At 43.9% G+C, this 15,944-nt stretch overlaps 1 protein-coding gene across 1 annotated transcript in view; it reads right to left on the bottom strand.

Annotated features, from left to right (window-relative positions):
- Positions 1–4,938: 4,938 nt before the first annotated feature.
- Positions 4,939–15,944, bottom strand: part of XKR6 (XK related 6) — a 175,557-nt gene continuing 164,551 nt past the window's right edge. Inside the window, exon 3 of the mRNA XM_021540532.3 lies at positions 4,939–14,109. Coding sequence (XP_021396207.2) covers positions 13,145–14,109 — 965 coding nt within the window. The 3' untranslated portion in view covers positions 4,939–13,144. The remainder of the gene's footprint in view (positions 14,110–15,944) is intronic.

Below are 15,944 nucleotides of genomic sequence, written 5' to 3'. Positions count from 1 at the left end.
TCAATCTGTCACACCCCAGGAACCCAGAGAATAGATTGTCCTGGACCCAGGCAACAATTTTGATGGGTTGGCAGAAGTCCTGCCAGGCTGAGGCAGAGATGAAACCTGCACCCGTCTGGTTATTGTGGTCTTAGCCCACATTCCCTCCTTACTCAAACAATATTTATGCTGCAGTAAACTTTTATGTTGGCCCTTGCTCAATTTCTTCTGCTCATAGACTCACGCTCAAGCACGTTGCCCTCCAAGATGTAGAAAACAGAGAAAGAGCTGGGAATAAGCCAGAGCACATCCTCAGAGCCCTCCTGCAAAACGTGAAGTTGCTGCAGACACTGCCCATCCCCAACGGGCTCCCCGTGCGTAAGGTTGTTGCTTGGTGATCGAAAAAGAAAAAGAAGACACTCGCAGGCACTCTATGCCAAGTTAAGAGCCCAGGTTTTGCATCGTGTTGACACCTGTCAGCCCATCCCATCTGAAAATCCCGAGCTCTTCCGACAGCTGCTGACAAGCAGTCCGCCCCCACTGTCGGTGGCATCGTGCCGAGTCAAGGACAACGCCAACGAGTTTGGTGGAAATTCACTCGCTTGACAGAGAGGAGGGGCAGGGCTGTCCCCAGCCACTTCTGGCCAGATCAGAGCAGGGGTTGGTGGCAACCCTGTGTGACCCAAGCACCGTGTGTGTGGCTTGCTGGCAGAAGCCAAGAATGGTGTTGGGACATCACTGTGGGGGACTAATGGAGTTGACTGCGGCAGAACTTGACGTAGTTTTCCTTGTTCATTCAGGTCGACTTTTGGGCATCTAATTTGGATCCCAGTCTTTCTAGAATCCCAGAAAGGCTGGCTCAGGTGCAGAAATTACCTAGGAAGAAGCCAACCTCTCCCAGATGAACTGAAAATCCTTGATCCTAACTTGGATGGACGGGCATCTTCACCTGCAAGCCGCGCTGGGTCAGAACGGCACTGGAAGGACAACTTCAGATGAAGGACCTGGGTTCAGAATGAGCTGAGTTTGGTTTATAAGGCAAATTCAAGTCATGGGCATGACCAAGTTTCAAGCTTAGTTAACAAAAAATGTACTTCTTACTAGGAAAGCTCAGGCCATTATTCCTGACTGATGCACCTGATCAAGAGGGTCTGGGGTGAGGAGAATTCTTCTTTGGAATTTTTTCAGCCAGACAGGATTTAGGGTGGGAGAATAAGACACAGGAATGCCTGTGGCATGAATTCTTGGGAACGCAGCTGAAGATCCATGTGCTCTTTCCACCTCTGCTGTCAACAACTCCATGGCCCAACAGGACTGTGCTAGATCCTTGGTTTCTCAGTTGAGTTCCCTGGATGCTTTCCACAGGGAGTGAGGGGCATTTCAGAGGATGGAGAAAAGTGCTTCCCCAAATCTTATTGTGACAATTCAGAACAATCTGCCTGTGTATGCTGAGCAAAATGGGGACAAAAGGGAGGTGACATGATGGATTTGTCCTGCTCTGCTGACCACCACCATGGCCCCACAGCACTTTTGATGTTAAGGTCTGGAAGAACATCACCAATATTATCTAGATAATCCTCTCATCACCCTTGTGAGGGAACCTTTATTCCTTCCAGTTTATAGGTGAAACATGGAACCCCCATGTTTCAAAAAAAAAAAAAAAAAAAAACAAAACCAAAGCCCCCAGGTTAAGCCCTAACAAGTTATTTTTACCACTTTGTAGTGGTTGTGGAATTTTTTCTCCTTGAATAAGTTTTATTTGAGTAGTCAAGTGCAAGAATGTTTTCCAGGTTTTGAGTGTTAAAGGGTTCCAGTAGTGATTAGTTGAATTTCAATGTTTATGGGAAAAGTGGCACTTCTGCAATAGAAGTATTTAAATTGTGCTATTCTCTGTGGCTGTGCCAATTTTCTGGTACTATCAAAATTCACTAATCAAAAACTCTCCTAGGATGACAGCTCATTTGAGAAGATTCTGTCAACTTTTAGGATTCCTTTCAATCACAAGAGCTTTGCAAGAAGTAGGCTTGACAAAGATCTTTAAATGCTCATTGCAGCACCTGGGGTAAACATGGCAGATATCCAGGGATGGAGGTGGCATCAGACTGACCATTCCTATATCACATGCCCTGGAAAACAGGCCAAGGACACCAGGGAATGTCTTACACCTGCCAGCAGACACAACCCTAAAATACTCTGCTTTCTCAACCAACAGCCCATGGCAGAGATGGAGAGAGAATGTGGATATTCATGTGCCATGATTTTCAAAATAAATCAAAAAATATTTGCACCACAGGAAGGGCATTTCCTTGCAATCAGAAAGTCATTCAAAACCTCCAGGATATAGAGCCTTCCTGTGATAATCCTGATTTGAGGGAAACAGCTCCACCATGGAGCATGCGGTCAGATTCCCAAAGACAGTTCACTTGTTCCGATTAGTCTGGAACAAGGAGCACACAGAAAACTAGGCAAGAACCTCACCCCACCTGTTATCTTTTACTCTTTTCATAATGGGTGGCCACAGCAGATTTAGCAGAATGTCCAAACTTGACCCAGTGACAGGAGTCACCAAAATGAGATGTGAAATAGTCCTTCCCTGAGTAAATAAAACACTTTTAAAATGAATTCTCACTCCTTATTGGGACAAAAGGCTAAAATGGTAAAAGTTTGCAGAGCAGAAACAATATAGGGATAGGGAAATATTTTAATTGGAAACCCCCTCAAGTTTTAGATCCATTTTGGGAAGGGACATATTTTGTAGCTAATGGAAAACTTTGATGTTCAAAGTAAAGTCTCTTCCCTCTCACTCTCCCTACACAGAAAAGATGGGAGACAAAGGGATTTGGCTGTGATACCAATCTAGACCCTCCTTCAGAAAACACGCATCACAGCTCTCCTCCAAATGACTGCAATTACATCCAATTTAAGGCTTGTTTAATTGCTCAAGTAGTTCTGGGAATTCTATTGATAAGTGCAAACCAGTACACTTTCCCTACAACTTATCCACCATGAATTTGTTGGCTGATACTGAAACTTCAATGATTATTGAAAAAAAACCCAGGTTTTTGAAAAAACTGGGAATGTTTTGATTTGAAGGGGTTGCTTGGGGAGCTCTTTGTCTGTAGTTTCCCCCAGAGTGTCAGCTCACAGAATCAGAGAATACCCTGAGCTGGAAGGGACCCACAAGGTCATGGAAGTCCAACTCCTGACCCTGCACGGGACGACCCCAAGAATCACCCAGCTGAAGTCAAGAGGCTCCATTCATCTTCAGGCTGCTGAAATTCCTCCGGGCGTGTGTCCCTGTGTGTACTCGTGCGCCCTCAGAAACCGAAACCAACCCCTCAAGCGAACAGATTGCAGGTGTAATCAGCTGGCATTTGTCCTGGATTTTCCCTAGTTAGGAAGGAACAGTGTTTGGTTTTAGAGTGGAAGAAAGAGAGGAAAGGCGGGGGTGGCATGCAGGTGGCGTTCAGCTGGGGCTGAGGGGAGGAGGTTCTGGTACTGGCAGGGAGTTTTATTGGTAAATACAGCTAGAAAGGAAAATATGAGCTGCTTGTCCTTGTGACTGATGAACGGGAATGACATCTGGAGGCAAAACAATAATCATTGCCTTTGAGTGGCATTTGGCATTTGAATTTTAAGGGCTTGAAATAGATCTGGAGGGTTTACTCCCTGCAAAGGAGGGCCCCATTTGCTGTGTGTGTTGACAGGGCTGTTCTCATTGCAGTGCTGATATTGGTGAAAGGAGAAACCATCTCTTCCTCAGCTAAAGCCAGCTACAAAGCCCCCATAGAGATCAGGGGTAGTCTACACTCAGATGGCTCCTCTAGGAAAGATACTCCTGCTTTTGCCCAAGTTTTGCCTGGGTTTTGACAAACTCTACAAGCACAAGCATGAAATCTATTGTTACAGTTGAAGGAAAAGACCAATAGGGCCCTGTTTGGGCTCCCCATACCAGTAATAATTAGTGGTTTTAGCATAGATAGTGTAAGGAGGCACCTGGCCATCAGTGGAGCTCTACTGATTTATCCTGAAGCTGTGTCTGGCCCTCATGTTTGGTCAAATTTGGCTTCCAAATTTCTTAAGAAGTGGAAGATAGGTGGGACAGCATTTCCTCAGGACCTTAAGCTTCTGATGGTCTTTCAATTAAAAGAAAAAAAAAACCCTACAAGGAATGTTTATTTCAACCCTGCTTGCAAATCCCAAATTGCTAGCACCTCTCACCAGGAATGACCTTCCTCATCTCGAAAAAGCCCTTTGGAATTCACAATGTGTTCATATATATTAAAACATATATACTGCTGCAGTAACATGGCATGTATGCTCACCTATATTTCCACGGGACTGGGGATATAGACTCAGACATACATGTTGATTAATCCCTTTAATCCTGAAAATTCATAGGCACCCACTTTACTTCAGGCTTAATATGTAGTAGGAAGAATTCTCTCTCTTCCTGCTGTTTTACTCTCACTGCCAAAGTGGGCTATACCAAAACAATAGGGTGCAAGCACAGCCATGTTGTTTCCCTATTAAACAGTGGAATTTCAGGAGAATTAAAGGGTGATTTATCAATAATGTGAACTTCTTGTCTCTTTTTTTTAAAATAGATATATATATATATTATAATGCCCTCAATACCTTATAGGCTATATCCTATTTAATTCCACGAGGTGGGTGACAATGAGCTTTGAAAGCAGTCTGCACCTACATCTTTTTGCTCTACCAGATACACATGAGACTTTAATTGCTTTCAAAACCACACTTGCCCTCTCTCAGCCCTCTCAGTCCATCCCTGTTCAAGACACAGATGTGTGGTGCTTTTTAGGACAAAGAGGGAATATTCGTTTGTTGGCCAGCATTTGGTTGGGTCAAACAAAACAGTTAGCATAGCACCGAAGGAGTTACATTGCTGTTTTTTCCCAACGTCAATCTTTTTTTTTTTTTTTTTTTTTTTTTGAACAGAAGAAGTAAAAAGAACCCAGATGCACCAAGCTGAGTGCTTAAAACAGGGCAAAGAAACAGCTGGGGAGAAGGATGGGGAAGAAGCAGACCCAAAGCCGATGCGGATGAGCGATAGCCCATCTGCAGGAGTGGGGCTTCTAAACTTGCTCTGCCCCAGCAGGAAAATGTGCAGCTGCCTGGAAATTCAGGTGGAAGAGCCTGGTCCCTGCAGCCAGATGATTTTGAGCTCCCTCCCCATGGTGGGTACAGGGAAGGGACAGGGAAGGTATGTGGCAGACCAAGCCAGAGCTTCCTTCTTGCTTCGTGCAAGGCAGGTTTTAGGCTACAGAAGACAACGGCCACCTGAAACACCTCCCAGTGATTCCAAACAGACCAGATTCCACACTCCTTACTCAGGACAGAAAAAGAAATCCAGCAACAAAACCCAGGAGTTTTGCCTGAGTAAGGAGTGCGTGAGCAGACTTCACAAAGCTTCTCCAAAAGGGAGCAGGGAGTCCTGCCTGGCATTGCATTCCCACAAGAGACATCATACAATGGTCAGAACACATAGACAATAAAAAGACAAAAAAACCCTAAACCCCAGGCTTTCTGTCACATGTTTTTCCCTTCTGAATCATCTGACCAGTGGTGACATTTGGAGCAATGAACTGGATCCCTTCCCTTGTTCTAAAGAAAGTTATCGTGGCTTTCACCCACGTGGCTTGAAGCTCAACCAGGGATGAATCTACCTCGATGGACACGGAACCAACAGCCAAAACTCCCACAGGTGGCAAGGGAAGTTTTGCCTGCAGGAGGACGGTGAAGGCAGCTTGATCTGGTCTCTCTAGGTGTGGCACAGGTTTTTTCTCCAGGAAAGCAGGGACTTCGGGAAGAGTTGCACGGGAGCAGCGTTGGGTCTATTTTATCCTTTCACATCCCACCTTCACCCTTTGTGTAAGGAAAAAATTCAAAAACCAAAAAAAAAAAAAAAAAAGCTACTGTACAACCAAGTAAACTGCAATTATTGTGCTGTCTTAGGCAGTCAATGAACTTAAAAGGCAAAAACAGAAAGAAAAAAAATATTTTTTTCACGTTTATCAGTTGAGACACTAGTTTTCCCATGCCTACAAGAGTCCTCAGCAATACCAGCCTCCCAAATAAGGTCCAGGCTATTCCAAAACAGCGTGAGCAAATTTTTCACTGTATTCAGATGGAAGCTGATGACTGAAAGATTAGTGCACATTTAACCGTGGCTGATGAGAGCAACTTTTAAAGAAATTCAAGTATTCATCAGTAATCTGTTAGGTTCAGAAATACTTTTTTCATCTTTAGTTTCAAGTTTTCAGAAACAGCAAGGAAAAGGGAAAGGTCACCTGTTGTGTAAGAAAATAATATTGCAAATAGTGCTGTTACATTTGACCAGGAAAGCAAGGCTGTTCAGTTGGTGCACAACAATTTTCTCCGTTCCTTGCTTTTGGGGAGAGAAAAGACTTCAAATCACTTTCTCAAGACATGCACCAGCAGGTTTTCCTTCTCCATGTTGTAACCCACCCCTTCAAGTGCTCATCCCCTACAACAGCACAAACCCAGCAGGAATGGAATTTTCACGGCGCACTTCCAGCACCTCTCACACGCATTAACTTAAGCCTCACAACACCCCTGTGAGGTAGGTAAATATTATTATACCCATGTACAGATGGGTAAACTGTAGGCACAGAAAGGTTAAATCACTTGCCCAAGGTTACACAGCAACTTTGTGGCAGAGCTGGGGTCGAAACCCAGGAGTACTGTCACCCAAAAATCTGCAATGACTTTTAGACCGTGGCCACTTTCTACGCTCTCTGTAAGAGACCATCTGACAAACACAGCATTGCACAAATCCAATTAACTCCGCGGATTACAAAGTGCCTGGCTTTCAAACAGTTGCCTTGCTGCATGTGTCCCAAAGGAATGGGGAGGGCACAGGAAGGTTTCTGCTCTCAAATAATTTTTTTCCGTTTGCAGGGCTTGGTCGTGGTTTTGTTTTGTTTTTAGGTTTTTAATATACGTCAGGAAAAGGTATCCACATTATTTTATCAACAACATCACTTTCCAATTGGGTTTTGTGCATGTCTGAATGTACATTGAGGTCCAGATGGTTCATGCAGATTTATTTTAATAGTCACCAGTAGCCTCCCTCCTCATCAGCAGAGAGCCAATGGAACATATGCAGCGATCTGACATCTCATTTTCCCATTTTTCTCATTATCCCACTGTCTGAGCTTCAAATAAGGAGCAAAGGTTGAACACAGGCAGTACCCAGCACAGCAGGAAAGCTCCTCCCTTTTTTCACATCACACCTCGACAGGAAAGAGTCACTACACCATTATTCCCAAATTCAAACACAACAGAACAATGAAGCGATTCTGGACATGCTCATGGAGAATTAAGTGGATTGCAACAATCTCTAGCGGTACCCAAAGGTCTGGAAATGCGTTCTGCACACAGTGAAAGGTTTGCCCACGTCTATTTGGGATAGCCTCAAATCTTCTCGTTCAAACCAGGCTGAGATTCTCTGCACCAGAATACACCTGAGCTCCAAGGAAAAATAAAACCAGCAATCATAACCCTGGGAAAGCACCATTCCCAAAGCCCCCAGGGCTTGAGACAACTGCCAAAAGAACAGCATGCAAGCTTCAACAAGCAAAGGGTCCACAACGGAGTTCACATCATCCCTACCGTCCTACACCAGCCACCTCAGCTTCTGTGGGGATTGGCATAGACCTTATTTTGTCATGGTCGTTTGGGTTTTTGTTTTCTGGTGGGTTTTCTTTTGCAGGACCACATTCGATCTGAGCAGAACCCAGAGAAAAGCAAACCCAGTAAAAGAAGGAAAAATCCTAGGAAAGCCTGTCTCCACAAATTTCCACTGACTCCGGCAGCTACTAAATTGTCTCCTGCCCAAGCTGCCCAGCAAGCAGGCACTAAAAGGTTTTGCAAATGCACAGTAGTAAGTTTTCCTTTTCAAAGCACCTCTGAGCTTCAATGAAATCATGCTGGACTAACCTCAGACCACATTTTCTTCAGGAGGTTTAGTCATGCTGCAGGTGTGCAGGTGACAGGTGTGACATGCAGGGCCAGGGGTGGGATAAATTGTGAAGTGAATCTTGTGGGTACAAAAATGTATCTGAAGAGCACAGGGTGATTGCACTCTGAAAGTCAATAGTGATGCTCCTCTCATGAGCCAGATTTTAGCAGACAATTCACTAAAGCTTGGAATTAATTTTGCCATTTCACCTAGTCAGCTTTAAATAAAAATACATGCAAATGACTGCTGACTTTTGGCAGGTGCACAAAAGGATGGGGTGAAGCAGAGAACTAGCTCCAATCCCAGACAATGAAAATATATATATTTACACTTGAAATGGGTATCTCACTTGCACTTTAGTCTGGCAATTATTTACCATTGGCTCCTCTTCTACAGTTCAGGTTGGATTTGCTGCAGATGAAAAATGCTTCGTGTGGGTGGCAAAGCATGACAAGGGCATGGGCAGGAACCTTGTAATTCCTGTGTTTCCACTGTTGATTTGGTCTGGTCTGAATGATTCCTGTCTCTGAATTAGCTGCCTATGGATGTGTAACACTATCACAGTAAACATGCCATCCATCTGACATGGATGGAGGGATGGATGAGTTGACATCCAAGCCATAAAAGTGATGCAGTTTGCAAAACAGCCTCAGCAAAAGGAACAAAGTGAACTGAAAAATAACTTGTCCATTGAATCAGGCAGAAAACAGAAAAATGCCAGATCAGAGCTGACGTAGTCCACCACATCCTGCATCCTGGTCTGTGGCACGGAGTTACACCTTTATCAGAAAATTAAACAACTTCAGGATCCATTCTGGCCATGAAGCCAACTGAGTAGTGCTGGCCCCGTCCTGATTCTGAAAATCTTCCACCCCTGATATGGAGCAGCTGCATCCAGACTGCTGACTGGGGATGGTCTCTGGCCAGTGCCAAAGCCTGGGCAAGCTGTGCCTGAGCCCAGGGCTCCTTGGAGTGGATCAAAACCATGCCAGGGAAGGTGTGAATAATAACAGTCAGGATGGTGGAGCCCTCGTGCCTCGGCATTGCCCTGGCATGGCACAGTTGGCTGGTTTAGATGATCCCAGGGTGAATCCAGCACCACAATTATGTCAGAGAACTTGCCCACTGACCTTGTGATGTGAAAAGATACAGGCTCAACATTCTCCATGGCAGTTTGAAAAGTTCCTCATGCGGTATCTTCTGGCCAGAAGGTGGGAAATGGTATAAAATAGGTACTAGGGAAAAGCTGAGGAGTTAAAATCAAAGTGAAACCAAAACAAGTCGGTGACCATCCTGCAAAAGTGCGCACCAAAAAATCAAAGGGCAAAAAAATAAAACAGGAGGAGAAGATGAGATTCTTAGCACTGGGATTAGTACCAATAAAGGGCTGGGGCAGTTTTCCACCCTGAGCTTTTGGCTTGGCAAAAGGCGCTGTTTGGCAACAAGATCACAGGTAATCCCAAAAGGAAATGGTCACCACCCCAAACTGTCCACAGGAACATGTTGGGAGTAGTGGCAGAGCACGTGCTTTATGTTAAGGCTGTAATGAAGTCCTGGAAAAAGAAACAGTTCTTCAGGGATGACACAGGCTCTCCCTGGAAATCCTTTGCTAAATTAAGATGCTGATGAATATCATTCAAAGAAAAGAGAAGCAGAGGCAGGAAGTTTATGCAAGTAATGAAACAGTCTTAACTCGCAGTGGAGGCACCTGCCTTTGTTCTTATCCACACTACGAGCCACGAAGGAGGAGGACTTTGGAACAGGGATTTGTCAAGCCCTTGGTTAAGCTGGTTTGGTTGTGAGAAGTTAGCACTGCATTGAGAAGTAAGGACACTTCCAGAGTGTTTTGCCCCTCCACTCCTGGCGCAGGGTGGAGGCGACGGCTGTTGGTGTGGTGGTGTGGAGTAAGATCCTGTTCCTGAGGGAAGGCAGGCTGGAGTTGCTCATGAGAGGCAACACTGGAGGGTCTCCTCCTCCTGGCACCTGGTGACTGTGCCTTGGCTCATTGTCACTGTCCTGGTGGGAAGGGTCCAGCTGTTCAATGGGGTCAGTGATCAGCACCACATTTCCAGACCTCAAGGTTGACGAGTCTGGGGAGCAGGACCTTCTTAGGGTGCTTTTGAAAACAAGAATGCCACCTCCTGGAAAAATGGTCCCCGAGGAACAGCAGGGCTGTTTGTCATCCATTCCTTTCTCATGCTTTTGCCACGGAAATGCAGATGTGAGGAGAGCTCTTCATGCAAGGACCAAGGGGAGCCTTTACATGGGGAATTAGATCAAGATAAGTCTACACTAACATTGAAGGCAAGTCAAAAGAAAGTTCTGGAAGGAGAAATGCAGGCCTGCAGCTGGAGGATGGGCACCTCTGTGTTCTCAAGACTCAGCAGGTGGGAACAGCGCGTTCACTTCACAAATTACCTCTTTTTATGGAAACAGCACACTGATCAGGGGAAAAACAGGGTGAAATGTTAGTAGAACACTTGAGAAGGGACTGGCTGTGGGGCACAGAAAATGGAGAAGGAAAATGAAAGTTTTTCACAAATATATATCAGTTCATGTGTATATATATATATATATATATATATATATGTATATGTATTTATGTGCACAGCAAACAAGGGACTGGGGAGTTAGACAGAGGATGACAAGACCAAATCCCTCCCTTTGCATGAAAATGTGACCATCACATTGGTTGTAATCAGAGCCCAGAAACATCTGCCTGAAATGGAGTTTGACTGGGAATTACAGTACCACTGACAATTTGGCTTTATATAAACTTTGCCATGTGTCTATAGTTTGGCGTGAAGGAGTCCTGCCCTCCTTGAAAGGGACAGACACCAGTTGAAAGTTTCCTTTACAAAACAAAATGAAACAACTGAAGAAACCCCAACATTTTCTCAGAACACTGCAAAGGATCACTGATTGAAAAAAATGTTTCTCTTCAGGTATATTCAGGCGAAGAAAGCATTCAGCTTCTTTAAACTGTTATATAAAATTGGTACTAGTTTCTTTAAATACTATCATAATTAAAAAAACCAACTGATTCTTGAAATTAAAAAAAAATAATAATCATAATTAAAAAATATCCCTCCATGCTGATCTTCTCTTCAGAATAGATCAGCATAGGAGTTTTGCACCCTAGACAGTTACAGTATTTCTGGAATAAAAAATTGCAATTACACACAGAAAATACTACAGCATTCACTTAAAAATATCTCATTTGTTGTTGTTGTTTTTCCCCTCCCAAGTAGAGGGATGGTGGGATTGAAAAGATGCCCTGAAACGGGAATATTCCTTTAAAGGAGCAATACTCTCGAAACGGAAAAAGGGTGTCAGATAGACGCAAACCCGGTGATTTAACTCGAAAAAAAAAAAAAAAACCAAGATATTCCAGCACAGAAACAGAATCCGAGAGAGATGAGAATGTTCAGACACCGAGCGGGTTATTTGGAAATGTCAAGACAACCCCACAGCCCTCAACGGGACCGTCTGGGCTTTGCCAACATCGGAGGTGGCAGCATCTCCTGGCGGTGGAAGGCTAAGCTAAACCACGGCGCTCTCGCCACGCTCTTGGGTTTCCTCTGGTTGTTGTTTCTCGCCATGTACTTACAGTAGAGGGTGACACGAGACAGTTTTTATCAGCAGTTCCCCACATGTAACCGAGTCGAAGAATTTTCTCAGCTAAATCACAACAACAACATCAACAGAAATACAAAGCACCAAATCATCTCGAGACGTGAGTCAGTTTTACAGGTTATTACCGTTTGAAGAAGTTTTGTTGGTTGTTTTGTTGTTGTTTGTTTTTTGTGTTTTTGTGTTTTTTTTTTTTTTAATCCCGACTTTTCATGTTTTGTTTTCCTTAAAAACAAAACAGAAACAAAACAAAAAATCAAAACCCAAAAATCCCCAAAATGGAACAAAGGATGCTTTACAATCACTTTAAGGCTCGCACTGAATGAGACATGACAGGTCTTACACGAGATTACAAATAATACATGTATGCCTTTCACAGCCTTAAAATGATACAGTAGGTCAAATTATTTTGCCAGTCACTGATCAAGTATTGTGCCTTTAAATTGACTCGCTTTTTGCTACCATGCTGAGTTTTATTATTACTGAAATAATTATTAGATATGTGGAAATGTACTTTCAGATCATGTTTTTTGTTTATAATTTTGATAATTTCGCATTTTCCAGAAATCAAGGTGGCAGGCCTTATTCTGGGCTCGGACTGTTGGTGTTTGCTCCACTGGAGACAGTGGGGCTTTAGCACAAGCAGTTGTTGGGAACAAGATCAGATCCTATATTTTCACACTGATCTGGTACAATCCCACCTTTGTACAGGGTCCATTTCCACGAGGAAAACGGTTCCAGGGTGGGGTCACATTTATAACACGACTCGGTCAAGGCTTGGCCCAATGGTGTTATAAATTCCTTGCCAAATTATCTTACAGACCTGATTTTGTCTTTCAGCTGTTGGAAAAATCAAACTCCATTGGGGTTGTCTTGGCTTTGCTTTCTTATCTTTTCTTTCTTATCTTTAGACATTTGGAGGGTTTTTTCTACTAAATCCAATATGAACAACAGGATATATTTTTTTTCATACACTTCTCTCTTTTTGTTGTTGTTGTTAATTATTATTTTTTTAATTTTAAGGTTTGCATTTCAGTTGGATGGTTGGTTTTTCTTTTGCTTTTTTTTGGTTTTTTTTTTTTTTTTTGTTTTTTTTTTCCTGGCATATAATCATCAAAGACTTTTGCATGAGAAAGGTGACAGTACTTAATGAAACTCAGCACCTAAGGGCATAAGGCAGTTGTAGGTTTGTTTGTTTGTTTTTTTTTTTATTTTTCAATCAGCACCAATCCCATAAATAATGTTCTACACTTGGTGTACGGTATAAAACTGATGTGGAGATGCCTCCTTCTCCACCTGTGAATCCTAGGTGTGGAAGTTGAAATACTGTTTCTTGTGTGTAAAAAACAAAAGAAAAGTTTTTCTTTTTGTTTTTACTTACAAAACATAGAGAATATCTTTTTTTTTTTTTATACATACAGCAACCAGAAAGAAAGCTTATCTGAAGGTTTGTGTTTGTTTCATGATCTGTGTTTACCGTAAACAAAAATAAGGTCCCCTCTTTTACTTTTGCTTTAAGGAGCTTTAAAGTGAAGATTCATATTGTAGCAACTCATATAAGAGAGGTCCATCTCTATACCTAATACCTACAGCTGTGGGGGTGACATATTGGAGGATGTTGATAGTTCTTCTTAACCTCCTGTCTACAAAATGAGCATCCCAGGCAGGATATCTTTTTCTTGGGATGTCAATCTTAATGAGAGGCCCCTCGGGGGGGTAGGGTCGCCCAGATGGAGTAGATGGTACCATTGCTCTCACCTGGAAAACGGGCAAGCAAGTGTCAGCTGTGAGTTCCTCCTGTTGCTCCGTGACCGCTCTGGTGGGCGTAGCCTGGGCCCCCCGGTACCCAGGGGTTTGGGGCGCCATGGGCTCAACATCGGGGGGCAAAGGAATGCCCCAGAGCAGCTCGGCGCAACAGGAGCTGGCAAAGATCTTAGCTCTTGGCCCCATGGGATGCAGCACACCATAATATAACAGCATCAAAGCTATCCCAGCAGCAAAGCTAAGAAAGACACAACACAGTGCTGGCACGGCATAGGAGTCAGTGGTGTCAGGATCTCTGTAAAAATACCAAAGGAGCGTCAAGGCAGCGTTCTCCGTCAGGACCACCGTGTAATATGCAAACATTCGGTATCGAGTCCGCCCTTCCTTGACATTAAACCAGCAGAAAATGTACACAATCCCTACCACCATGTTGAAGAGGATCTCCTCCCACTTAGACATGCAGAAATCTGTCCCACCATGGATGATCCAGAAAGCCATGGCACACCAGTGGACCACTACAAAGATCCCAAAGTAGAGCTGGAAGATGGAAGCAAAGAGAGCAAAAGAAATAACTCGGGATGAGATGGTGAAGAGGCGCCAGAAGAGATGGATGAGGGCCCCTCTGTAGCTCATACTCTTCTTGTCGTCCCTAGAGTCCCGAAGAAGCTTGTGATAGGAGGCTAGCACCCAAGCCAGGGACATCAGGGAGGCCACAGAGGACACACCTGCCGGAAGACACACAGATCCACTGAGTTAGACAGGAGCTTTGGTGGAAAACATCATCTGCTCACTAAATTATTGCATCTGGGGCAGGCTTAGGAGCCTGAAGGTTCAACTCACGTCAGGTTGTCTTTACAGTCTGGAGGAGAGAAATACAGAGATATCAGTGTGGGAATTGGAAATGGTGCCGTATTCAGGAGTTCTCTGACTCCTTGTCCTTATCTTCCTGAGTCGCTGGATCGGCCGCCCCACCCTGGTGGTTCCAGTAGGGAACAGCCTCTGTGCTCATCCTGACTGGATCCACATGTGAGAGTTTGATATCCAGATCCCATCTAAATGCTGAAGCCCAAGTGTGAAAGTTACTTTCCTGGAGAGCGGAATCTCTCTTGGAATGCACCACGGCAAGAGCAGGACACCTGTATTCCCTGCAACTGTTTGGATTCCTTTTTATTCTAAAACACTTTTTTAAAGCAACATTCCTATTGATCCTCCCTTACTCAGGAATCCCCATTTGCATTTCCCTTTTGGAAAAAACAGGTTTTTGCCCCATGCAGATAAACATATAAATCCAGGGAGCATCAAGACTCATCAATACCCTTGAAAAATTCCCAAAAAAAGAAACCCTCCAGCAAATCCCTGCCTTGTTTCTGGGAGGGACTGGGGGTAGCTCTTCTCCAGTCTTGCCTCCTGGTTGGAGCACAAATCCAAGTCACAGTCATGTCAGGGAGGGCACAGCCTGTACTGAGGTCACCTTCAGCTCCCAACACATCCCCCTGCACCCTCACATGGGTGATATTGATATTCCGTGATATTCCAAAGGGACCTGGCCTTATTCTCCATCCCAATACTTAAACAATTTATTTCCTCCAGAAGATAAAATAGTGGCCACACCACTCTTGAGAGTCTTTTAAAAATATAATTCCATTGATTATCACAAGGGTAGATTGAACAACTCATGGAGCAAAGCATCACAATAAAAATTAATTGAGAGATTCCTGGGAAAAGAAAGAGCTGCTGGCATCTTATTCCTTTTCCTCCACTGCTGCTCACTGGACAACTATTCTGCAGGTGAGAAAACAGATCATGGACTGAAATCCATATTTGGGAAGCTCAGTAATTTGGTAGTCATGGTTGGATTGGACCTTAGCTAAAGATTTATCTGGGAACATCACCTTTAAAGTCCAAAGGAAAAACTGCTATGTTCCAAGCAAAACAATGAGAAGTGCTCCTCCATCTCTGAAGTGTAACTGGGGGACAGGTCCAGATCTTATTTGGCTTTTACTTCTTTAAGAAAATCCAAGGAGCATCTTGCTGCAGCTGCTCAGAGTTAAAAAGGTAAAATGCCTAAAAAACCTACATTTTTTCTTCTTCTCTTTTCTCTCTTCTCACAGGGGCCTGGCTTCCATGGTTATGCAAGCAACGTCCACTGACTCCTCAGACTGCACTCTATAGAATTTATCGTGGTTTTGAGGAGCCCACCCCACAGTGTGGCAGGGTTAGATTTCCCTCCTTCCAGGAGAGATGATGGAGAAGAAGGCCAGGAAGGATGGCAGACTCCAACTCTGCCCTCGTTGGAATTCTCACAGCCTGCAAAGTCCACCAAAACTACACCTTTTCATCACTTCTCAAGTTTCCCTCTGAATCCCTTGTCTTTGGGCTCAAATATGCGTTTGAATTTCAGACTGAACTTTAAAATACAACAAAGAGCAAAGCAGTGGCCTTATCCAAGAGGGAAGCTTTAAGCCACCAGCTTTAAGAAAATCACTATTTCCACCGAGTTCTAAGTCCTCACTAAGAAACACGTAGGACATAGGACTTGGGGATTCCAACCAAAGACTCA

This window comes from Lonchura striata, chromosome 3 (genome assembly GCF_046129695.1).
Source record: "Lonchura striata isolate bLonStr1 chromosome 3, bLonStr1.mat, whole genome shotgun sequence".
Classification (NCBI taxonomy): Eukaryota; Metazoa; Chordata; class Aves; order Passeriformes; family Estrildidae; genus Lonchura; species Lonchura striata.
This window is presented reverse-complemented; position numbering and strand designations above follow the sequence as displayed.